This window comes from Aquarana catesbeiana, linkage group LG01 (genome assembly GCF_042186555.1).
Source record: "Aquarana catesbeiana isolate 2022-GZ linkage group LG01, ASM4218655v1, whole genome shotgun sequence".
Classification (NCBI taxonomy): Eukaryota; Metazoa; Chordata; class Amphibia; order Anura; family Ranidae; genus Aquarana; species Aquarana catesbeiana.
Genome location: NC_133324.1, coordinates 348496589 through 348522788, shown reverse-complemented (window position 1 = coordinate 348522788; position 26200 = coordinate 348496589). Strand labels below are relative to the sequence as shown.

The 26200-nt window shown below is 42.3% G+C and overlaps 1 protein-coding gene across 4 annotated transcripts; it reads right to left on the bottom strand.

The window, feature by feature from the left end:
* Positions 1-3217: 3217 nt before the first annotated feature.
* On the bottom strand, positions 3218-25723 carry ACIN1 (apoptotic chromatin condensation inducer 1). 4 transcript variants are annotated; one of them, XM_073632312.1, is made up of 12 exons: positions 25616-25723; positions 22585-22705; positions 15771-15816; positions 14756-14901; positions 13396-13545; positions 13121-13301; positions 12883-13031; positions 11724-11831; positions 7247-7354; positions 5795-6101; positions 4107-4207; positions 3218-3952 (listed from the first exon to the last, which is right to left on the bottom strand). In XM_073632312.1, the coding sequence occupies exons 2-12, from the start codon at positions 22678-22680 to the stop codon at positions 3674-3676; spliced, it is 1671 nt and encodes a 556-aa protein (XP_073488413.1). In that variant the 5' UTR covers positions 22681-22705; positions 25616-25723; the 3' UTR covers positions 3218-3673. The 4 variants fall into 4 exon arrangements, with proteins under 4 accessions (XP_073488413.1, XP_073488405.1, XP_073488396.1 ...); XM_073632304.1 differs by having other exon boundaries at positions 25511-25657; XM_073632295.1 differs by lacking the exon at positions 25616-25723 and adding an exon at positions 25346-25495.
* Between the last annotated feature and the right edge of the window lie 477 nt (positions 25724-26200).

The window sequence follows — 26200 nt, the reverse complement described above, 5'->3', positions numbered from 1 at the left end:
AATGAATAAAAAAAAAATTGTGCTAACCATAAAACGCTTTTCTGAAGGTCCATTGTGGGACACGTCCCACCTATTGGAGTTTTATGATCATGCTCTTAGTATTGCTTGCGACAAACAGGCATTCTGATAGGAAAAGGGCTATCTTGAGCTGGCCTTCATTGTCTTTGTTTACCAGTGGCCACTACTGCTGTATAACCAACAGTTAATGTTGTGTCCCTCAATAGAATCCAAGAAAATAATTTTACGAGTATAAAAATATTTTTGTACTTACCATAAAATCTTTTTCTTGGAGTCCATTGAAGGAACTCATACTGGCAAGTTATACTGTCACCTAGGAGGTTGGTTTACACTCCTAAAAAAAAAAAATCTGTAAGCCAGCCCAGAACATCTGCCCTGGAGTTTAAGTGTATTATTCATTTTTTTTTTTTAATTGCACATAGGGGAACAAAAAAACCTTTTATGCGATTTTGTTGTGGCAGGTTCTCTGAGATTACTGATCTCTCCTCATTGATGCTAATTAAGCACAGATTGAATGTACCAGGGTGCGTAGAATCAAGTGGGCAGCTGTACAGCAGCTGGCTTGTCAGATTTACACACATTCCTGTATCTCAAATGGCAACAGAACCAGCACATGCTTTGGTGGAGTCAAAGACTCTTAGGAGTGCTTAAGTCTACATAGTGGGTACAATTGAAAGTGCTTTGCAGCCATAGGGACTGACTCTGATGACCCAAAGCTGGAGAAAGCAGGCAGATTCTCCATATGCAGAGTGGACAGCATCAATAAGGACTAAAGTGGTCTCTTGTACATATGAAGTAATGGTGAAAACTGCAGTTCCTCAAAAACAGTCTTCAGGGAGAGACTGTGGGGACTCAGATGGTCACAGTGACAGTGGGCCCATGCTCTTCTAGGACCGCATGGAGATTAGATTCTGCAAAAGAAGATGTGGTAGCACCCTTAGAGCCTCTGCAGTCAGCATCTGTGAGGAACTGGCCATGCAGTCTTGTGTGACTGTAAACAGAGGACTTCACATCACCCAACAGAGCAAAGGGGGACTCCAATGATGTAGACCCAATAACTATAAGGTCTCCAGATTTCAAATGTTAGTGCCTTCAGAGGGTACAGAATACATACCCTCATCAGTCAGTTTGTGCTGGAATCACCTGTTGCCTAGAAAGGCCTGTTGCAGCTGCACAGTAGTAATATTCAACTAACCACAGGGTACAAAGCAAGGCCCCATGAACTCACAAATCCAAGCGATGGTGGCTGACCAGGGTTTAAAGGCTGGAGGTGACCAAGGTCGCTGCAAATGGGTAATGGCAATGGACCAGAGCAGAAGTGGGTGATACGCCTACAGTGAATAAGCACAGAGCCTGCGCAACATGCCTCCCAGTAGTGGATGTCTGTCCCTCATCATGAACCCTTTCCACAGCAAAACTGTGCTCAGTGGTGGAAAGAACAAATATTGCTATGCTATTGCACGGCCTGATCTGCCTACTCAAAGCGAATCTTCAGAAACCAGGCAAGCACTGAGACAATGCCACCAGCTCTGAACCTGAAAAGCAATAAACTTACCAGTATTGGGTTTGGAAAAGGCCAAGAGGAGAAATCCGTGCCCGAAGGTCACTGCCAGACTAGCCCCAGGACGCCCAGTAGGGTCTGAGTAGGGCACTCAAGTGCAAAGCTGAGGAAACACCCAGATAGCTGCCATATAGAGACAAGTTGAAGTAGGGTGTAGAGGAGTCCTCACTGGGTGGGGGAAAAGAAAAAAAAAAAGCTACCAAAAAATTTTTGCCTTTTCTCAGCAGAGCAGAAGTCCATCCTCCTAGGGCAGTTGGTCCCAACCTCAGTCCTCAAGTACCCACAACAGGTCAGGTTCTCAGTTATTCTTTTACCTTGAACAGGTGCAAATCACTTGCAATGACTTGGTCTTCATGACCACAATTTTATTCAAGAGAAATTCCCAAAACACAGCCTGTTCGGGGTCCAGGAGGGAGGTTGGAAACCACTGTCCTAGGACACTAGCAAAAAATGAGGAATGATGGGGAGAGGAGGAGTTTATCCTGGACTGGCTTGCAGATTTTTGATTTGCTAGTCCAATCCTCCTGCCGGCAGCAGAGAGTATATGACTGTGTCCCTTAATAGATAAGAGAAAATAAGCTTTCTACAGATTCTTCCTATGCCAGCCCTATATTGCCTTGCTAGGCACCATTACTTGCTGCCCGATAGGGACTGGTTTTGCCTGTACATTATTAAACAGGCTAGATTTAGAAGTGGTTGTGCCCACTGTAGTATATTCAAAAACAGAAACAGACTTGTGTTCTAGCACAGCCATTCTGTCTATACTTGAAACTCCTAAAAGAAAACTTGCCTAGAGGGAAACAAGGAGGCTGCAATAGCAGAGCTGTCCTTACAAAAATGCTAATTTCCTGGAAAAAATATGCAGAAAAAGACAAAACACTATAGCTAATGGCAGCTAACTTGAAAATGAAGCTCTGGATTGAACCTGATGTGTTAATACAGCCATGAGACTAAAATATATTGTTCAAATTACAGTTTACAATGGGCTGAACAAATATAAATAGAAAGGGGTTAGTGAAGAGCCTCCAGTGAATCAGATCTTAATGAGGACACCAAATTTCACCCATAAGCTAAAATGCCAGGGGGCTAGGAGAAAAATCATCTAATTATGGAAAAACTGGTATGGGTCAAAATAAAATATTACTATATTTATATTTTATCTCTATCCTATGTCTCCCAATTCAGAAGTTACAAGGTAAAATAAACACTAATAAAAATATAAAATTAGGCAACCACTTTGGTTCTTGCTTATGAAAGATGTATAAAACAGTAGCTGTTCAGGCAGGTAATGCTCAGATCCAGCGAATCATATTCTATGCAACTAACAAGTGGTTGGGTGTCACAGGTATTGAATTTAGGTGCACGAACTATGGATCAGGATCCTCAATGGGTTCCACAGACAATGTCACAGTTAACAATGGAAACTAAATTTTATGGCTTAAAAAAAAAAAAAAATGGAAAAACATATATGAGAGCAGGGGTCCCAGAAATGCCAAGGTCCACCGATATAAAAAGGGTTTAGTGGGTATAAAGGAGCTACTAAAATAAAAACAAAAACAGACTGGTTCCAACTGTGCATCATAACTCTTATTATACAATATATTACACAGGATAATGGACTAAACCACTACAAAGATATAAAACTAATGCAGAATTTTATTTTCTGATATTTCACTTCATTTATAATAATAAAAAAAATTAAAAAGGAACACAAAGAAAAAAAAAAAATATCATTGGGTAGATGCCACATGTGGCAAAGGATAAAACAGTAACCTTTTTCCTGGCACTCCGACAGGTAGAAGGATACATAAGGGTACTCATTGCACAAATTGTTCAGAAATGTCCAATGGTATGCCAAAGACAATCTGTGGTTTAGCTCCAGACAGTGATGAGTTAAAATGACAGACTTCAGCAGCTCAAAGAAAGGGCGGTCCAGAGGATGGGAGAAGCCAGCAGAATTCCTTTAGAAGGAAACTAGCTCCTTGCCGGAGTTCTATTTTTTCCATATACGGTTCCCTTGTGAAGGGCTGAGTTATGAGTCTAATATGTGGGCTTGACATGTACATAGCAGCAGGGTAGCCAGCAGAGGGAAGGTCAGCGTCGCCCTCCCCTATCCCTAACTGGTGTACTCCTGCTGCGGCTTCTACTATGCCTTTTAGGATCCCTACGTTCCCTCTCACGAGGGTGCTCTCGACTGTGCTCTCTCCTTTTTTCTCTCTCTGCCTCTCGTGCTCGTTCCCTGTTTCTTTCCACTTCTTTCTCCCTTTCTTTAGCCCGCTCTTTTCTCTCTTCTTCCTCTTGCTCTTCAAGCTCCTTTCGCCTTTTCTCTCTTTCCTTTGCCCTCTCAGCCCTGTCTGCAACCCTTTTCGAAGCCTGTGGAAACAAGAACATCATAAGGCTCTGTACAAATACAGTACTGCCCTCTTAAAACATACTAAAATTAATGACATTTTATTTGACATACAGCAAACCTAAGGCAGTCAACTTGATCTGCAAAAAAAAAAAAAAAAAAAAGCTTTTGCTATACCTGGTCATCGGTTAGGGGTAGCCAATATATACATGGGGCAGCTTTGGTTTTGTGGAATAAGTCATCCAGGAGTTTTGCTGGGGGTTCTTCCTGCACTTTCTCTGCAATGGACAAATACAACAATGTTAAAGACAGCAAAAATGTGTGAATCAGTTACAAGAAAAAAAAAAAAAAAAAGTTTGCCGAACCAATAGTGGAATGCCACAGCAGGAGACTCCATGGCCATTCACATTTCCCATGTTACACTCTGGTGTGTAAATGCTAACAACTCTAGTGTTTGGGTCTGCCCCACTCACTCTGAGCCTTTTAGCCAGTGAGGATACTATTCACACTGGAGTGTTAAAAGTGAACCACAAAAGGGGCCGTGCAAAGCTCATCCACAAGAGATGATTTAAGTTTGCATACCAGAGGGCTCTGGAGCATTTAAAGCTGAACCACCAAGATAAAAACCCTTTGTTGGTCACCTCTGCACTGCAAGAGTTAAAGCAGAATTCCAGACTAACACCAACCTAGTCTTAAAAATGTTCTCTCCCCACTCCTACCTATCTTACGTAATAAGGTGTGTATGCTTACCTATTTTAGTCCCCTCCAGCCACGTAATCCACAGTCCCAGCTCCCATGTGTCACTGGAAGCTGCTGAGGAGATGAGCAAGCTGGGACTTGGGAGCCTATGAGTGGCATTAATATGCTACAGCAATTGCCAGGTGCTCCCTCCTCTTCCTGCAGCAGCAGCTCATTAACACACGGGATCAGACTGGAAATAGGCAAGTATACACATTTTTTAAAACAGGTTAGGCAGTATAGTTCGCAAAAGGGGCAAGGGGAACATTTTTAGGACTAGTTAGTGTTAAAGGAAGAGGAATAAAGCTTACATTTGTCCTCTCTTGCATGCTTTTGGTGTTCACTTTGCTATTCCAAGCTCAAAGTTGTGGGCGAGTGCTTGCTGTCCTCATGCAATGCTGGACAATTGGTTGTGCATTTTTTTTTGGTGATGACAATGCTAAGTGCCTTAAAGAAAAGGCTTTGAAGTACTAGCTGAACAGCATGGATGAAGCCTGACGGAGCAAGGAATAAGGCAAGTATTACTGCTTATTCCTCTGCCCCTAGCTTACCCAGCATTTGACCCTTGCAGGACCTGGGGATATGGGTTCCACTGCAAGGGTATTTTTTGTCTGGTGTCTTAAATTAGGCATCTGGAAGTATGCTCAATGGCACTTCAGGTACTCAAACATAAATTTATCAATGTGTTATTGTTCTAAAACTACGTAAAAAAGTTATAATTATGCATACAACTGGATATAACTGATATATGTGGTGGATACATTCTGCGCTCACCCATAGTTAACTGGACATAACTGACCTGTAAACTACTGTACTGCATATGAACTATTTGCCTTCTGACTGGTAGTGCTGCACAGTGATTGAGCTTTAGGGATTCACTTTTGGGGCAAGTTTACCAGCCAGTCAGGTCTCCCGACTGAAAACTAAAGCATAAATGGCTGAAAATTAATTTGAACAATAAAGAGAAACAGACACTGCAGCATAAGAATGCAGTTACTACAGGCAGAAAATGTATGTAATAAAGTAATAAGAATATGGTATAGCAAGCAAAACGGAAAGTCACATAAATCATTTTAGGTTAAAGTCAAAGAAAAGCAAAAGAGCAAATAGAAAAACCCTCCACGTACCCTTCTTCTCGTTTTTCTTTTCTTTGGACTTGGCATGCTCCTTACGCCGCCTGTCTCTGGAGCGTGATCTGGGTCCTTCCCGCACTTTATCTCTGTCCCATTCCCTTTCAGAACGTGTACGTTCCCTCCTCTCCATTTCACGTTCTCTTTCTGCCCACTGTTCTCGGACTCCCCGATCATGCTCCCTGTGCTCACCTCGTAATGGAGGCATGTGGGAATGAGTATGAGAATGAGAATGTGGGTGGGGGGGCTCCTCTTGCTTGGGTTCTGGGGGACGTGCTACAAGGAGTCCTCTGTGGAAGTCCAGCTAAGACAGATAAAAAATGAAATTAACCACTTCAATACCAGACACTTTCGCCCCTTCCTACCCAGAACAATTTTCAGCTTTCAGCGCTGTCGCACTATCAATGACAATTGCGTGGTCATGCAACACTGAACCCAAACTAAATTTTTATAATTTTCTTCCCACAAATAGAGCTTTCTTTTGGTGGTATTTGATCACTACTGAGGTTTTTATTTTTTGCTAAACTAAAAAAGACCGAAATAAAAAAAAACAAAAAAAAAACAAAAAAAAAAAACAGAAAATGATGAGCACTGAAAGGCGGCACTGATGGGCACTAATAGATGGCACTGGATAGGCAGCACCGATGAGGAGCTGCTGACAGGCATTACTGAGTGGCATCTGAAGGGCACTGACAGGCATTGCTGATGGGGCACTGATTGCCTTTTTGATGGACAATGACAGGTGTTATTTATGGAGCACATGCTCACAGCTGATGGGCACTGCACTGATAATGTGCTGATTATCAGCGCAGACCCCAGCATGAACCGAGAAAAGCCGTTTACCAGCACTTCCTGGTTCAAGCGATGAACAGCTGTGATTGGTCACAGCTGATCACATGGCAAGACACCTCCGTCAGAGGCTCCATACCACGAACGAAGATGCAGTGTGCCTCAAATCGCTGCATGCCGGCTTGTCATCCTGGTCACGTCATATGACGTCCAGTCAGGATAACAGAACCACTTTGCCAACGTCATATTGCTATATGGCGTGCGGCAAGTGGTTAAAGGAAACACATCATGAGAGAATTACTGGTGCCACTATTGCTGACCTACTAAAAATGTTACTATGTAGATTCTCTGGCTTTAACCATATGAATGGCTGACAGAACAAGCATGCTTATATCATTTTCTTAATTTGCTACATATTGGCTCTGAGTGAGCATTTCAGAAGAACTAAAAGTCGAGGATCAAAGATTTATAGCCAGGCAACTAGCATTTTCAAGTGGTCAACAGCATTGACAGACCCATTTCTTTCAATATTTTCTTGACATGCTACATACTCTGAACAGGACCTATAAAAATGTGCTACATACCAGTGTAGAAATCAAAAGTTTCTCATATTTACTGAAAATAAAGAGAAGTAGTAATAGCAGGTTCCAAAGGTCTTACCTCATCTTGCTCTGCAAAGTCTACTGATAAGAATTTTGGATTGGACTGTGGCCACTTCACTCCGTGTAGGGAGTTCCTTGTCGCAATGGCTTCATCTACTGTAGAATACTAACAAGAAACCACAAAGTAACATTAGCAAAAAACACTTGGCCAAAAGAGAGCCACAATAGAAGCTGCCATCTCTGATCCCTCTTCCTGAAAATGCAAGCCACAATGCAGATCCAAAGGTTCCAAAACTATTAACTGACCTGATACAGATCAAGAGCTCCAACTCCTTTTCCTTGTTACATGCTTTCTAATAGTTAGTAATGCAAAGTACTAAAGCACATGTTGAGCAACTAACATATTCAGAGTGTGGTTAATAGCAGCTTTCATATTTTTCTTAGTACAAGATTACTTAAACCTAATTTCAACCTGAGCTACATTTACTGAAAATCAATTGTGCCTGCAAACAGAAATGCCAACAATGAGTTGCAAAATAATTTTTTTATTAAAATAAAAAAATTGTTTAGGCTGCCCCTAGAGCATACTTATAACCTGATGCTCTCGGTGAAACTTGAGACTTGGAGTACAGGTCAAAGGGCCTGTGACCTGTACTCCAAATAAGGAATTTACAGGCAAGTCAAAATTCCTATTATCTTAAAGTTGAACTCCAGCTTTAGTTTCAGCTTAGTTCAGGCCAAGCTGGGTGACCCAGTGACGAGGGAGAGCGCTGCTGCTCTGAGGCAAAACAATGGATTGAGATTGGGCTCGGGGTAAGTAAAAGGGGGGCTGTGGGGAATTCTGCAGCACAAGTTTTTAGCTTGATGCATAAAATGAATTAAAGGGGGGAAAAAAAAAAAAAAGTTGTAGATCCACTTTAACTGTACAGCATAGACCCTTGATGTACCCAAGTTAACTGAGGTATGGGCAACAGCATAGCAAAAAGAACTGCCATCAGGCCCACTAACAAACAAGGATTAAAGAACCTGAAAAGCACGTAGGTAATGCTTGAAGCACCTTGCGGCCGAAGCTCGCATCAGCCGAGGTCTGAACTTCCACCTGGTAGAACGTAGAGAGTGTGTGACTAGAGGACCAGGTGGCGACCTTGCAAATCTGGCAAGTAGATGCTTCATCCTGAAAAGCCCAAAAAACACAACAACCCTGGTGGAATGGGCAGCAAGGAAGGAACTCAGTCTAACCGCTTCAATACTGGGCACTTTTACCACCTTCCTGCCCAGGCCAATTTTCAGCTTTCAGCACTATCACACTTTGGATGAAAATTGCACGGTCATGCAACGCTGTACCCAAATGATCATACAAATAGAGCTGTCTTACGGTGTCATTTCATCACCGCTGTTTTTTATTTTTTGCTAAAACAAACAAAAAAAAAAAGCACAGGGAGGAGGAACTAATATGCCACACTGATGGGCGCTGCGCTGATGATTAGTGCCCTGATTATCTGTAGTCTCCTCTGTGAGGAGATGCCGTTGATCGGCTGTCACCTCACACTCTGTCAGAGTGAGGCGAGGAGAGCCGATAAACGGCACTTCCATATTTACATGTGATCGGCTGTGCATGCAAGAGCGGTGACACTAGGCCAACGTCAAATGATGGCACCCCAGAACAAGAGGGCATCCTGTCCATTTTACTATATGGCGGGCAGTTAAGGGTGTAGGCTCTGCAGACGAGTTGCCTGATCACCTGGCAATGGTGATGGCCCACAAAGACTCAGTCTTGTTAACGTAAGCTGTAGCTTTCAATTAGGCTCTGATCACACCCAGGCAATGTAGGGAAATTTCCCTGTGTTTTGGGACAGAATAAAAGGGAAGGAAGAACAAACTTTACATAAGGGCTCATGCACATTGCAGCTCAAAAAAGCTGCTCCTCCAGGCTTTTTGAGCTTTTTTGGGGTGTTATTTTTTTCTGCCTGGGAACTTCCCCACATGTTAGCCAATGTGTCTCCATGCACACTACGGCTTTTTCAAGAGTTTACAGGCATATGCTCTTTCAGGCAAAAAAACAAAACGAAAAAACAAACAACACCCCACTCACATTTTTGAGCAGAAAAGGACACCTATGTGACCAAAAACGCGGAAAATTGGACAATGTATATGAGCAATTTTCTGAAGAAAATGTTTAATAGGGATTGCAAGGCAGAAAACCTGTCCCTTGAGGGTACTCGGGGCCAAATGGTGGTCAAGACTCAGCTTCCTGTTCTCACACCATGTAATGTAAGCCTTCCATGTGCGATGGTAAAATCTCACAAGAGATTCTCCTTCCTCTGAAAAAGGTGGGATGGCAGAGATATCCTTATCTTTTAGTACTAGGGTTTCACCAGCTGTGCAGTTAAAGACAGCGACTGAGAAGCAGCATGAAATAATGGGTCTTGGGCCAGTAGGTCTTGACTGTTTGGAGGAGGCCAAGGCTTGTCTGCAAGAAATCTGTACCAGGGATTTCTGGGCAAGTGTGGTGCGATGAAAATCACTGGAGCTCTTTTCTCTATCTTGCGCAGTAGTCGAGAAAGGATCTTCATTGGAGAGAAGACATAGATCAACTTGAATTGAATCCTAGAAATAACCAAAGCATCTACTGGGAAGTCTAGATCTCCAGCCTTGGCTACAAATTTGGTCAGCTTGCTGTTGAACCTGGAGAAGACAGGATGTCCACTTCTGGTTCCCCCTTCCTTTACAGAGATTTTAAAAAATCTCTAGGTGCAGAGACCACTCCCCTGTGTCTAAGCATTGATTGCTTAGAAGTTTTCCTGCCAACTGTCCACTCCAAGAATGTGAACGGACAAGAGAGCTGGAATGTGAGTTTCAGACATTTTAAGACATGTTTCTTTTAGGGCAGCTTGATGTTTGGTGCCCCCTAGATGGTTTATGTAGGTCACTGCTATGGCAATGCCCATCTGCACCCTGACTGGGTGACCTTGAAAAAGGTACTGCATGGGAACATAGAGAAGCAGCTTTCTCCTACAGAAGGAACATTCTGGCTTGGGTTGTGTCCAAGATTAAGCCCAGGTAAAGTACTCCAGAGGGTGTGAGGGCTGGAGAGCTGACAAAGTGGATTATCCAGCCAAAAAGGTTTGAAGGCTCTTAATAGCCCTTGGACGCTAGCAGACAAGGCTGAGGGCCCTTTAGTAGTAGGTCATACATGTAACCTGTGACATGCATGCCTTGGGCTCGCGAAAGAGCCATAAGAGGGGCAAGCACTTTTGTGGCCAGAGTGCAGAGGAGAGCCAAATAGCTAGTGCTCCAAACTCGAAGTGTTGGTCTCCCACAGCAAATGTGGTTTAGTTGTCAGAGAAGCGGTGACATCTCACCGACTGTATCCAGGTACACAAAATATTTTGTTTAGAGAGTTTAGGTCCAGTATAGAGGGTGCATGCCCCCAATTGGCTTTGGGACTGTGAACAGTTTGAATAGAAACCTTGAAAAGGTTCTTCTGAAGAAATGAGCACAGCCACTACCTGTTCCCCAAAGTCGATGGAAGTCAATAAATCTGCTTTCTTTTGGTCTAAAGCTGGTAGATTTAAAGGGGGAAAAAAAGGGAGGAGCAGATAAACTATTTTAAAATTACAGATCAGACCCAGAGGTCAAGTATTTCTTGTATCCGGACTTGAGCAAAGGACAGAAGGCCTGTTCCGCACTGTGGGCGGGGTTAAAGGAGTGCAGCCCTAGTATTTTTATTTTTGCCAGTGTTCAATGACCTAAAAGTAGTCTGCATATAACCCATGGTATACGACTACAAGCCATGTGCCTTGTATGACGAAGATTTAACTGTGCTTCGCTAAAAAGAAAAATCTCCCCTTCTTGATATATAGTGTGGACCAACTTTTACTTATGCACAGAACATCAAAAAAGCTGATGGGCGTACTACCATAGCAGGAAGACAGAGTGACATGTGGCTGACAGTGTTGCAGCACAGGGGATTGCAGACGGATACTTGGCACACGATTCAAAATTCAATCAATAAGGACAGTGGCACATAGTAAGATACACATTTGGATGATACTAAAACAAGGAGCGCCACTCTAAGTGTCATATGCATAAAAAAAAAAAAACCTGTTTATTTGTACGATTGGCACTTTACAGTGTGGTTGACATAAGAGGGCATATAAGACCAGCCTGGGGTCAGACAGTCGCAGCGGGACTAGAAGCAGGGACGTCCGCACTGTGAAGCGTGTCTGGCCGGGTGGCGTGCAGTGTCTGGTCGGTGGCATGCAGCACGTTGGCGCTGGGAAACCATATATCCATGAGATGCATTAGCTACAGATGCATAGAAACCAATCAGCTTCTAACCTCAGCTTGTTCAAATAAGCTTTGGCAATAAAACCTGGAAGCTGATTGGGTTCTATGCAGAAGTGAGACTGATTTTGCACTCTACAGCTTTAGTAAATAAACTCCATAGGCTTGATGACATCACCATATGCATAACATCTCATGCTCTGAAGAATACAGAAAATGTTGCAGGAAAATCAGTCATAGGAACTTACTGTGACATAACAATGAGACTTTATTTTGTCTATCCAAAAGTTCTCCTCTACTAAAGTACCAGTACGTGAAAGTAGTTCTTTCAGTTGTCCCAAGGTGAAAGGACGAACCTATAACAGGACACAACATTAGGGTCTAATAGCTAGAAAACAGAAAAAAACACAGCTCTTGATGACAGCACAGCATCTAACTTATTACTCAGTTGCTCTATACTACTAGCAGTTAAATTATAACAGTGATAAGCAACCAGCCAGTCTCTAGCTGCTCTTGGAAAACACATTCTGGCATTCCTCATCAGTTAAAAAAATTTAAGCAAGCTAACTGTTCTTATTGGGAAATCAAAGATAGTAAGGTAGCTAGCTGCTTTAATTGGGACTGGTTCCACAATTGGTTGGAAATCTGAGGTTGTCCATTACTGAACTCCTAGAATTTTATGGCACCCTGCAGAGGACTGTATCAAAAGTGATTACCATTTTATAGCCATGAAGGTGTTGGAATTGCAGGGAATATGGGCCAATGCCTTACATTCCCAGACCTAGTGCAGAAAAAGTTACATAACTACAAGGATTGGAAAAAATTAACCATCTGACTGAAAGCAACTATTTATCTTACATACATGACCTATATAGCCACAGTCACATTTAAAGGGTAGTGTGGAAATAATTGATCATACTCGCCTAGATGGTTGCAGCAAAGATCCAAGCTGCAGCTGTCCCCTGCCGGCTCCACACCAAGAACTGTGCGATCAAAGACTGCTGATCACTCAGTACACAGGTCTGCTCTAACACAGAGCAGTGACTCTTGGTCACCACTCTATTGCTCTGCCTCTCCAGCACATACTGGGCTGCCAGACTGTGGAGGGGTAGGAGTGGCTGGCTCACGCTCTCAGCCGCATGCTGAGAGGCGGAGCCAGCTGCCAGTTCAACATCCGGGCAGATCTTTATGTTACTGGTGGCTCTGACGTCAGCTGACAGCAGACTTTAGTCTACTCTCAGCTGTATCTTGGAGGCAGGAGTGGAGAACTAAGTGCACTCCTGTGACCCACAGAAGTATTATCAAAACATTGGTCAAGCTTCTCATTTAAAAGCTACAATGATGTCTAGATAATTGCAATGGATATTATGTACACCCAGCTTAGGAACAAGAACTTCATACACTTACCAGATTGCAGATGTGTACTATACAACTAGGTTTTCGTCTTGGGGGCGACGGCTGCTGTGAAGCTGTGCGAACCGGGTCATCAATTGTAATGGAAACACTTGTTTTCTGCTGGCTGATTGACCTTCTTAGTAAGGTATCACCTAATGTAACTATCAAGAATTTGCATAGTCAGCACGAAAGTTATATTTGATATAAAAAAAATGTTAGAAAATCACACATTTAAATAAATCTGAATTACCTCTGACTTCCGCTTGTGCTGGGCTTTCTGGCAAAGCCTTCTTTACTTCCTGTTCATTTGGAGGTGGTGCCTCTGTCTCCATAGGGACAGGAACTTGGTCTGGAACCTCAGTAGCTTCCTCTGACCTTTTATCTTCCTCCTCGTCATCCTGGCCATTTTCTTGAACTTCTGCAGGAACTACCTGAAAGGTTTAAATTAGTATGATTCAATATGTGTTTAAAGAAACAACATCAACATATTTGCCTGTGTTAGGAAAATGAAACAGCATATTTTACTTGTGTAACAGTTCTGCATATTTTCAATCCTTTATCATGGGAGTTGTCGTCACCATTTCGTTCACTTTCATCTTCAGAAATACGGGCATCTTCAGCATGAAGGTCTACAACTGCTTCTTGCTTTATTTCTTTAATTTCAGGTATAAGACTCTAAAAAGAGAAGGTTTTAAATGAAAAAAGTGCAACTACAGAAAAGTTAAACCAATCAGTGATACAGGAATGATATCCAACAAAAGCTACATCTGTGCGATAAATCAGAATGCTTCCTGCACTTACCTTCAAACTCCATAATGCCCATAGTTTCAGTAGAAGCATACCTTCCAAAGCCTCTGTTGTGTGGGTTCCTAACTCGTCACTGACCAGCAATTACATTCAAAAACATTAATTTTCCCTATAAGTAAGCCTATAATAAGGCTGACCTATAGGTACTGTAACTATCTCCTAAACATGTACCGTTTAGGAGATATTTACTGTAATGCAGCTGATTGATTACCTTACTGATGCATACTAGCACATTATATTTTTTGCCTTCCAGGTAAAAAAAATATATATATATATATATATATATATATATATATATATATATATATATATATATATATATATAACACACACACACACACACACACACACATATATAATATATACACATACACACACACACACACACACACACATTAGCGGTTTACTACCGCCTTAAAGTGATATTAAAGGCAGATTTAAAAAACAAACATGTTATATACTTACCTGCTCTGTGTAATTGGTTCGCACAGAGCAACCCCGATACTCCTCCTCTGGTTTTTGCCGGCACTCTTACACACACACACACACACAGTCCAGCCCTTAATCTCTCCTCATTGGCTCTATGGCTGGGATTGACAGTAGCTGGAGTCAATGGCTCCCACTGCTAGCTCAGCCAATGAGAAGGAAGAAGAGAATCAGGAGAGTCGCTGCTCTTGTGCAAATCACTGGATTGGTATGGGCCTCAGGCAAGTATATGAGAGGGGCTGCTGCACACATTTTTTTTTTAACCAACTGCCGGCAGATGGTGCATTAGAAAAAATCCCTCCTGCATTAAACACGTGGATTGTCAGACTACTGACAAAAGGTGAGTAGGGCAGACTGGTGCATCACAGCCATGCTTGGATGAAGAATGGAGTACTAATGAAATTAGGTTGTGCTCCCAATAAGCAAAGTTTTTTCAGTTCCAACACAAGTGTATCATTAGAAAAAGCAATAATTGAGTATTTACATGCAATATGTTGTTAACAGATGTTACCACTGGATAATTCAATGGAAACATTTATTTACAGGTATAAGAATAAAAAAAAAACAAACAGTAACATTATAAAGATATTACCTTTAAAGATTCAGTAGAGATACTAATTGAGGGTTTCTTTTGAGTGGTAGCTGTGCTGGCCCCCCAGCGCCTGCGGCGAGCTGGATGAGTTCCTTCATTATCACTGCCTGTGGTAGGTGCAGGCTGACTGGACCCTTTTGTAGCTGCTGAAATGGTAATAAAGTTAAGCTCTAACAATTTTAGGATACAACCATAATTTCACATCATGACCAGCTTTATTTTTTAGTTGAGTACATGATATTGTCATGCAAACATATGTTTACAATTTCTAGTCAGCAGGTAGCATTCCAGAAGCTGTTGACTCCAGGATTTCTGCAGGAATACTTTTGAGTCACCAATGTCACTCTTGCTAGTCGGGTACATTCACAACAGAAGGCTGAATGACCAGAGGAGGGACAAGACCTCCTTTCCCAATCTGCTAGCTACAGGTTTTCATTTTGGGAGATGCAATAGGTTTGATCAGATGCTTATGTGGCCATTAATGGCTTGAAAAAACAAACCAAAACTTTAAGTGACGAAATCCTCGTCGCTTCTGGCTTCGACACTTTAATGCAATAAAATTTTGTCTGCATTAACCCAATCAACTTTAAATGCAAAAGTTTGACAAAGCATTCAAAATACTGAATGTAAATTCTTAAAAGTTGTTTGTTTTGTACACCCAAACTATTCGTGTGAAAATGACTGGATTTTTTTTTAACCATCCAATCACTCGTCTTAAATTTGATCCCACAATGTTGGTAGAAAGCAATCAAAATGGCAGTATTCCTACATCCTAGAAAAAAAAAAAAAAAATCTGTATAGAAGCTTCTAAGGACTGTTTATGCAAGTTATTCTGCATAATCAACATTTTTAAGAAATGTATAAATGCAATACTATGTGATCTGTACAATTCGTGACCTGCCTCTGCCTGACTCTTTGCAGGTGAAACAAAATGTGCGATTTTCCATTTTAACATGATCCCCAGTTTTTTTTTCTAACAAAATGAAACCATAACTAAGTGAATATTCTTACTTACAAATAACAGAGATCTTTCTCTTGAAAGTCCTTGGTGGCGTTGTACTCTACGGAAAAGGGACAAAGGGTAGAGACAGAAGGAAGGGGGTGGATGCATTATGGCATCCCAGGGAGAAAAGGCAGTTGTTAGACAATTAAACCACGAATGATATCAGAAATAAAATTAAAAGCAAAAGGGTAGGGGAAAAGCAGAGAAAAAAAAAAAGAAAACACCTGCAGATATAAGCCAAACCCTTTGTATTTTTTGAGGATTTGAGATTGCAGAACACAAGCTGGATGGAATTAATCAAGTTGATTGTGCTCGTTTTAAGACAAATTGTAGAAATTCATCAAATGTCGTTAATATTCTACAATTCTCTCATATGAGAATCTCCGACACCAAGAACCTTGTATTATCTAGCAACAGAAATCTGATTTCTTAACTCATACTTGTCAAAGGCTGGCCAACATACACTTAAAACCGTTTTAAATGCAAAAGTGAAGGGAAGGAAAACAAAAAAAAACAAAAAACCACACACCACACATTAAACACCCCCCCCCCCTCTCTCTCTCAGCTGTCAAACAGGCCTGCCTGCAACCTGGGGCTCCACTGCAGTGTCACAGGCTCAGGCAGACACTGTCACGCACTCTTGGAATAGAGGTAAAGCTAAAACATGGTAGCTCCTTCTGTATTAGCAGAGAAGCTGGACTCTGGTGCACGTCACTTTCCTGTGATTCTGGGCTTTATCCTCAATCCAAGACCAGGCATTTTTTATCCTGATCCCAGGAGGTGGCTGGACTAATTTAAAGCATAAATAGCTTTGCTCATGTAGGACAATCAAAAGATATATATTATATAGATATATAAAAAAAATCTATATCTATAGATATATATATATCTATAGATATATATATATCTATAGATATATATATATCTATAGATATATATATATATATATATATATATATATATATATATATATATATATATATATATATATATATATATATATATATATATATATATATATATTTTTTTTTTATTTTTTTTTAACACACACACGTGATTCTGCACGTCCACCTAGGGCAGGGGTCTCCAAACTATGGCCCTCCAGTTGTTCAGGAACTACAATTCCCATCATGCCCAGTCATGTCTGTGAATGTCAGTTTTACAATGCCTCATGGGAAATGTAGTTCCACAACAGCTGGAGGGCCGTAGTTTGGAGATCCTTGGCCTAGGGGAACACTTCCGCACCGGATGTCCGCTGACACTCACAGATTGTCAGGCAGAGACGCAGAACAGATCTGTCAATGTAAACAAAGCAGATCTTCATTCTGACCAGGGTGAAGGGATGGATTATGCGTCCCTGCAAAGCAGAAAACAAAATCCATTACTTGCCAGAGTAAAAGCAGCACAGTAAAACACTGGCTAGGCTTACAGTTAACCTTCTGATCACCCTAGATGTATAACCCCTTCTCAGCCAGTCATTAGTACAGTGACAGCGCATATTTTTAGCACCGATCACTAATATCAGAGTCCCACTATAAGTTGCTAATATTAGTAGTATTAAACAAAAATAAAAGAAATTTTAGTATTTATCCCATAGTTTGTAGAGTACTATAACTCTTGCATAAACCAATCAATATACGCTTATTGGGATTTTTTTTAATCAAATGTAGCAGAATACATATTGGCCTAAATTTACGAAGAAATTCAATTTTCAGTTTTTCTTTTAGTGGATATGTTTTATAGCAGAAAAAAAAAAATTAAAGTAATGCAGTCCCGCATTGCAAAAAATGGCCTGGTCATGAAGGGGGGGGGGGGGGGGTAAATATTCCAGAGGTCAAGTAGTTAAGCAAGTCAGATTTCTAGTTAGAGCTTACATGTGTTTGACTGTCTCTTCACCCTCATAGGACAACGCTGAGCTAATTACCATCAGCCCCGATTTGCAAATGATTATTTTTTTTTCTCCCCAGGAGCCAGCAAAGCATTGCATGCCTGACCAGTGGATTGCGAGTGCAATGCCAGGCTCCTGTAGACACTTTTCTCCAGCTTTCTTGCCCGTACCTCTGTACAGACGGTCAGAAAGCTGGAGAAATGTGTCAAACTAAGAGGGTGCTGATGATCACCCTTGAGGTTCACTGAGAACTACAAGCCATCTGCCACGATGAGCAATCAAGGGGTTAACTGTATGCCTAACAAGTGTATGTGTGCTGCTTTTGCTCGCAGGATCTGGTTGTCCCCTCTCTCTGAACTGAGTTGATTTCAGAGCGCACACAGCCAGATTGCTGCTGTGTGTTTGCAAACACAGAACTTTGTGCTGTGATTGCCCACAGCCGATCACCAAGTATACAGACAAAATCATTGGCTATAACCTGCTGACAAATTCGTGCTTTGTCCAATCACAGTACAGATCAGCAGGAAGCACCTGCACACATGCCTGAAGACCAGAAGTGCCTTGTGACGTATTAGTATGTTGCTGTGCCGCCCGCAAGTAGTAAATGTACTGTAAGCAGGCAGCAAGTGGTTAAACAATGATACTTCATCCTTACAAGTTTGATACAAAGCAAAAACAAACTGAAGTGTACAATAACAACATGTCCACCATCATCATTTTTTCTTTAAAAGAGAGGACACATTTCATAAGAAAGCTGGGGTTGAAGTATATATATATATATATATATATATATATATATATATATATATATATATATATATTACACACACACATACATATACACACATATACATACACACACACACTGGGCAAAAATTTTAAAAATATAAAAAGGACGTACAGGCGTTTGACTATTGTTTCCAGCCTGTAAAAGCACCCGTTAACCTGTGTGTCAATGCACACATAGGCATTTACAGGCGTATTAGAATGAGTGTTTACAAACTGAAAAAAACAAAACACAACCAGCATGTTCAGGAGAGGAGCTTTTAAACAAAACAAAAACCATCTCACACACACACACACACACACACACACACACACACACACACACACACACACAAACACAAACACGTTTGACGCGCCCTAAAAAGGCATGTAAATACTAGGCTCATCTAGGTGCGTTTGAGCGTTCATGCATTCCAATGGCCAGAATAAATATTCTGGCCAGTGGAATCCCTTAACACTCAAAACACATGTTCAATATGTGGCTTTGGGCAAATTTTTAAAGTAACTATTCACTTGCCAGGAGTTCTGGTGCTCAGAGGAGAAAAGCAGACGCTCTGTGTGTGTGAGGCCTTACTGAACACAAGCATTTTTGCTGTATCTGTGCAGAGACCCAAAGAAGAGGTTTTCCTCAGAGTTGTTTTGAGCAATGGCTGTACACACAGCAGGTTTTGTATTGTACAAAACTGCTGTTCCCCAACAAAAGACTAGAAAAATCCACTTACAGCATATGATTTCTGGCTCCTAAAAACTAGATGGTTTTTAGGTTACACTGCCTTCATTGGTGTGACTTTGTACAGCAAGTTTTGCTAGAGCAATGTATACAAAAATATTCTTGAAAGGATAAAACACCTGCAACAACCAGACTTTAAAGTGATTGTAAAGTCTCTTGTTTTTTATATAAACATACTTACCTGCTCCATCGCAGTGGATTTTTACAGAGCAGCCTGGATCCTCCTCTTCTTGGGTCCCTCCTCGACCCTCCTGGCCTCTTCCTCCTGTCGCGTGCTCCCACAGCAAGCAGCTTGCTATAGGGCATCTGAGCCGAGCTGCAGCTCCTTGTGTCCATGCAGACACAGAGCTGACATTTGCACCCCCCTCGACTGACTTTGAATGACAGCCGTGGGAGCCAATGGCGCCGCTGCTGTGTCTCAGCCAATCAGGAGGGGAGTCCTGGACATCACTGGACAGATGGACCTCAGGTATTAGGGGGGCTGCTGTACACAAAGTTTTTTTATCTTATTGCATAGAATGAAAAATCTTCTGCCTTTACAACTCGTTTAAGGCTGGTTAGGTAACAATTAAATCAATCCAAGCTAATGTTCTGCAATGTGTGCTTTAGCAAATTAATATAAAAGGATAGAAGAAAAAAAAAAAAAAAAAGTTTCATTAAAAAAAAAAGCTCCACTTGAAACTTAGAACTTGTATTTGGTGAAGAAATCCTATTGTTTTACATGGCCATGATGTGCTCACTATAATCAAACACACAGTTTGATTATAACAGCTGCTGTTGCATACTAGTACTGTTTGTTTGCAATATAAGATGCAGTAAAAAAGCCTTTACCAATTTTCTAATACAAATATACGTTCATACCGCCTGCATATAAAAAGGAAGCAAGACTGGTATACGAACACTGTTTAGGGCTTTGGATCTGGTGGTGGAGGTCACACTGCACATCACAGAAAAAAAAAAAAAAAGATTTATAGAGCTATTGTGAAAAAATATAAGAGCTGCCATTCCCAACTCATTTACAGATTTTGGAGTAATTATCCAGAACCTGGCTTCCCTACCCAGCAAGTTCCTGACCTGGAACAAGTGTGCCGAATAAGAGTTCAGGCTACACACTCAATCCAGATCTGTGACTCACTGCACAGTTAAATCTGGATTAGGAGGACTATCCAAAAGTAAATACAAAAATTGTCATTTTGAAAGCCAATTCAGCAAAGACAGCTACTATATTTCTATAGGTTTTCCTAAATATTAAATCTATTTTGTGTGTGTGTGTGAAAGAAGTACACTATATATACACACACGTCCTTGAATCTTTACACTCTCGAAAACCTGTCTAATGAATCTTCCGCATACACATGTTAGAAGTGCTGGGTGCCTGGTTCTTCACAATGTACCATGGTTCTACCTGCCAGATGCTATGTCACTACAGGATACGGATGTGACCTAGCAGCTGGTGGATGAAGCGCCAGAGCAGTGGGAGACCAAGCATCCACCACTCCAAAACTCATGGAAAGGTTTCAAATGCTGAACATTCTTCAGCCAGACAAGAGTTCAGGAATATGAAGATTCAACAGCACAGGTGGCAGAAAAGTATACTTCTTTTACTGGGTTTTATGATCTTGGCAACACAATTGCTTTAAAGAGGAAAACCTTTACCAAATACAAAAGCTTATGATTCTGGTGGAAAGCTTTATTAAAACAGATAAAACTAGTATAGAAGAATGAAAAAAAAAATAAAAATAGGAAGGGTAAAATAAAAAGGAAAAATCCAATAGGCTAAGGAAAGAAATTGAAATATATAAAAAGAAACCAACGATTAATCAGAGGAATGATGAAGTGTCCTGGTACCCCGTGTGTCTCTCCCACGTGGCTCAGGAATGGCCAGCCGGTACCCTTCCACTTATTTTGGATTTGGTTTTGTCGTGTGTTTTTTGGTGGGTGAGATGGGAAGTAGTGAACGGTGAGGAGGGTGGGTGAGTGATGGGGCTGCCTTAAAATCACTTTTCAGTTGCTTTTAAGAGTCAGTTTTGCTAAAAGTTCAACGATGCAGGAAGGTTTTTTTTTTCCTTCTTCAAATAGCAAAGACCCATGTAAATTGCAGAGGGGGTCAGTAGATAAGCAGCTTGACACAAGCCTCCGGTCTGCAGCATGGATGAACAGTGCAACAAATCTTTACTCCAGTACATCAGACAAAGTCCTTTATACAGTTCTGGGTATAACTTTACTTTTTCTTGCTTTGCGGTTAGGATGTCTGTTGAAAACTTGAGACCTAAGTCATGCACTCTTTAGAGATCAGAAAACATTTGGGTTTAGTCTTTAATAACGTCCACTTGGGTGTTTTAACTTTTTCACAAACAGTTCAATAAGATATGCAGCAATATGGGGAGCCACACATCTTCGGTAATCTGTACGTTTGTGGATGCAGCAAATAATGTATCAGCTGAATATAAATCCTCCAGATAAGTCATGCTTAGCAAGTCATTTTAGGAAACAATGTTCTCTTCAGAAACAAAACGCCACCAATGTTGGTGCCATCTCTTAGTTCCAAGCTCTTAAGTGGTGCTGAGCAGTCCTTTTGTCAGCCAACTTATTTACAGCATTAGTATTCCCAAATATACACATACTTCATAAAGAAAGTCTTTTGTTTCAAAGGAGGAGAGTCTTTGTGCTTGATGTGACAATGTGCCACTGAGTTTAATGTTGTTGGAAGAACTGCAGAAAGAAACAGGTAGCTCACCCAGCCCTCCTTTCTTTACACTCATAGTAGCGTCTGTTCGGCACCCTCGGGGCTGCCCGGGTAAAGCTGGGCTCTGACTGGATATTGCTGTGCCTGGAAGTCCAGTAGGGTTTTGGTGGAAGCGCTGGGGCGATGGGACAGGTGTCTTTACGAAGGAAGGAACGGCACACACACTTATACAGGCTTCGCTGGTGGACAAGGGAGGTGGGAGAGAGCAGGGAGCACCTTTAAACACCATCTCCCCCCTCCCTCTAACATCCCCATATTGTGAGACCTCACTTTTTAGATTCCCATCCACCCACCCATAATGAAAAGTAGCACGTAATTATTAGCAATAGTTAAAGGTGATCACAAGGCATAGGTTTAGGACGAGTGCCTAGTTAAATGTTTAATGTGTTATCTATACAAACTGCCCATAATGAAGAAGTGTCAGTTCCCCCCATATCTCACAATGAACATGTTTTATGTCTTGGGCCTCACACCCCATTTATGCCTTGCAGGATATTTTTAAATTGATCAGGGAAGTAAAGCTATGGAATAGTTACCCTGTATAAGACATTGGCTAAATAAACAGCTATAAATTGGAAAGGAATGGGGTGAGAGATCCCACACGTGCTCCCATTATGGTCTCATAACTCAGTGTTAGGCCCCTGAAAGTCTGGCTGTGGTGCAAATCAACTCTTACCTCTTTCTTCTCATCTGCCTCGCAACTCTCCTCCTGATTTTCAGACTTTGCAGTTTCCTGGACCTCAACCTCCGCTTGATTTTCTACAGCATCCATTATAGTATCCTCTTTCTCCGTTGCACTGCAAAATAAAGTTAACAGTTCTCAAGAAACATACAAAGTTATCACAAGCGCACATGGCTTTAAAGTGGAATTCTAGGCCCTAGCTAAGCTTAAACGGCTCTCGGTCCCCTTCTAGCACCTATTATAACTACCTTGTAGAAGGAAGACACTTTTGCCCAGAGCGCTCCAGTCTAGTCACGTTATCAGCTCCCAGTGTCTGGCTTCAGGGGAGAGGAGCGACAGCAGACAACCAATTCCCCATAGTGAGCCTATGGGTGACATCATTGTCCAGGCATTCCATCTGTTGTGGGCGCACGCTCCTCTCCCCTGAAGCTGACCGCTGGGACAATCACATGACCGGACTGGAGCACCCTGAGATTAGGTAAAGCAGCCTATAAACAATTCAATTTTCTTTTGAAAATCCCTTGATACCCCCATCAACATGCTTAGTGTTGATTGGGGAATGCCTCACACATTGCTATTGTGTTCTGCAGGGCGGCTGGGCATGGGGAGAACAAGATTATTGCTTGAGGCTTTAGCAACTGGCAGTATGTGCATGTAAAACAATCCGACACGTTAGGCCACCATTGGAACCATGTATGAGCAGGCTGAATGTACCAAGTGGATTGATGAACCAACTTGGGTACAACCAGCCTGCCAGATTTTACTTGCGAATATAGCTAGTGGCTGTTCTAGCCGCTAGCGATAATCACTGTGTTCTCCTGGCAGAGGAGGTATTCCCCACTCTGAAAACACGACTCGACGGGAGGGATTCCCCTTTCAACACTGTTGATGGGGGAATCAAGGCAATTTGTTTCCCAGCCTTAGGCTTTACATACACTACAGCTCCTAAACTTGAGTTTAGAAGCTTTTTTTGACGAAGCTCCTAAACTCAACGAAAGCCTGTCAATGTACACATAGGCTTTTACTAGAGTTTAGGAGCTGCTGTGGTTGGGGGGAGCTTCAACCTCCCTTGCCTGAACGCAGAAGTATTGCGTTCAGGATAGGAACGTTTTGACTGTCAGCCTCAAATTGCAGCATAATTTTGCCGCTTTTTCCATGGCAAAAGTAGGCAGTGTGAATATAAAGGTTAATGCAGGCCATAGATGATGCAAACTTATTTCCCGCAACCACGGGTTGCAGGAAAGAAATTTGCACGATTCCCCCATCAACAGAGTCAGTGTTGACGGGGGAATCCCTCCTGCTGAGCCATTGTTTTCTGCCGGCAAGGGAAGAAAGTGGTTATCGCTAGCAACCACTTCCGATAATTGTGATTGATCAACTAAGTACATTCAGCCTGCCCATTAATGGTGCAAATCTGGATTTGAACCATGGATGGCCGGCCTTATTTGTACCCAAGTACAACCAGCATGCCCATAGACCCATTTCACACAGTTCTCAGGCGTTTTAGCGCTAGAAATAGTGTCTGTAAACTGCCTCCCATGCTGTCTGAGTGCTTTCACAGCCAGGCGGTGTGCTTGCAGGACGTTAGAAAAAGTCCTGCAAGCAGCATCTTTGGGGCAGTTTGGGAGCGCTATATACAGTGCTCCCAAAACATCCCTGCCCATTGCAATGAACGGGCAGCACTTTACAGGCCCTTCGGAAGCACTGCAACACGGGCGCTTTTTTAACCCCTTCTTTTGGGTTAAAAGTGCCCCACTAGTGGCCAAAAAACACCGCTTAAGCAGCGGTAAAGTGCCGCTAAAATGAGTGGCCCTTTACTGCTGACGCATGGGCGACCCCAATGTCAAAAGGGTCTTAAAGTGATTGAATCTTGGTCAGTTGCTGCTGATCCGCTCAAATTTCAATCTAAGTACGGCTGGATCAAGTTTATAAATCTTCCCTTTCTACAGAGTAGTTAGAATAGGTGTTAACAGACAGGTAGGAGCCGTTTTAGGCTAGATCCTGGAATTCCACTTTAATCTGCAAGGAGTCCAAAAATATCAATCACATGCATCTGGGCATTGCACAAAACATGTCAACTTTAGGTTACTATAAAGGTCCCTTTAGATCTATAAATACAATAATACCAGCAACTTCAAAAGCCACTACTAAAGAGAATTACTGAACCAGAAGTAGTAAAATAACCCTAAAAAGTGTAAAAGGAAACCTGGATTAATTAACAAAAAAAGCTTGTGTTCTGTCTCTGGCTTCAGCACTTTCTGGACCATAGGCCCCCATAACAAACCTGCAGATCAGGAAAGGAAGTTTCTAATCCTCATTGCGGGAATCAAAGCAGTGTGCCAGACAGTAAAGTCAGCCTTTACACTCCCTCTGTTACAGGGGAATAGTAAGAGAGGTGCAGATTAGGAGGAAACAAGTGTGCAGAAAGTAGGCCCTAACTGAGAAGTAGGATGTAGTGTAGTACTAGTAGTATGTCAGCACGTACACCCCATGCTGTACGTCCCTCTACACGTATGAGAAGCGCCTCACCCCCTCCCATAGATAGCACCGTCCAGGCGGCTCCGAGCCACCAGCCATCCCTGCACATCCAGCCGTACCGAACACACACTGCGGCACATCCATCCCCCTCCTCCTCCCCCAATCACATGGCCACCAACAAAGGACACCTCTTCCTCCCCGCCCGCCCCGCTCTAACCCACCACACCGAGGCTGCGAATGAAAACAAGGCCACCAAACCTGAACCGAATCCCCTTACCAGTCTTTGTTTTCTGATAACATTTCCCTGGCAGCCGGCTGAAAGGAAAAGGAGGGGGGGGGGAGGTGGGCGGAAAGGAGCCTGTGGAGGTCGAATGGAAAGGGAGATAAGGGAGGGGAAGACAAGGGACGGGAAAAAAAGGGGGGCAGAAAAGCAGATACGGACTAATGTGACCGCCTGGACTCCGCTCTAGTCTCCAACAAACAGCGCCAACGGCGTCCGGCAAAGGCGCACTACTCAAACACGCTCTACGGCCATCTTGGTGATTACCCAGCAGCCCCGCGTACAGGGAGGAGGCGGGGACAGGGCCGAGGAGGGAGGCTGCTCCCACAGGCAGCGGGTGGGTGGGTGCCAAGAGGCCGATCAGGTTACCGATACAGTACACCGGGCCAGCCATTAAACTGCGCATGCCCGGAACAAACCTCAGTTCATGGGATCTTTTCATCTAGCTCACCTATGCACCCATATACACACCCAGCTAAAGATTGCTATCTCTGCACTCCATGTCCACTCTTTTGTCATTGGAACAGAAAGTCAGGGGAGATGCAACATTTTCAATAGCCACTGGAAAACGAAGAGAGGGAAAATCCTGCAATGGGGGCAAATTTCACTGGCAACGGTCAAAATACAATTTAAACCGTGTGTGTAGATTTATATATCCTGTATTATAACAGGATCTATGGTTAAAATCACACTTTCATTTTCACATTGTATTTCTTTACTAATCCTATTGGTCTGAACAATCTTGAAGTTTTGCAAACTTGGGCCTCTTTCACACTGACGGACTGATTAGACCAATCATTGCCCTCTATGGAGCTGTGGATGACCGCTGACACCTACTGTCACCTGATCCGC

Coding starts and splice junctions, on each gene's coding strand:
- ACIN1 (XM_073632287.1), bottom strand. CDS start 25,208: ATGTGCCGCAGTGTGTGTTCGGTACGGCTGGATGTGCAGGGATGGCTG. Junction 7,355..11,723: donor AGTCTCATTGTTATGTCACA/GTAAGTTCCTAT, acceptor GTTTCTTGTTAG/TATTCTACAGTAGATGAAGC. Junction 4,208..5,794: donor AAAGAAAAACGAGAAGAAGG/GTACGTGGAGGG, acceptor TGTCCATTGCAG/AGAAAGTGCAGGAAGAACCC.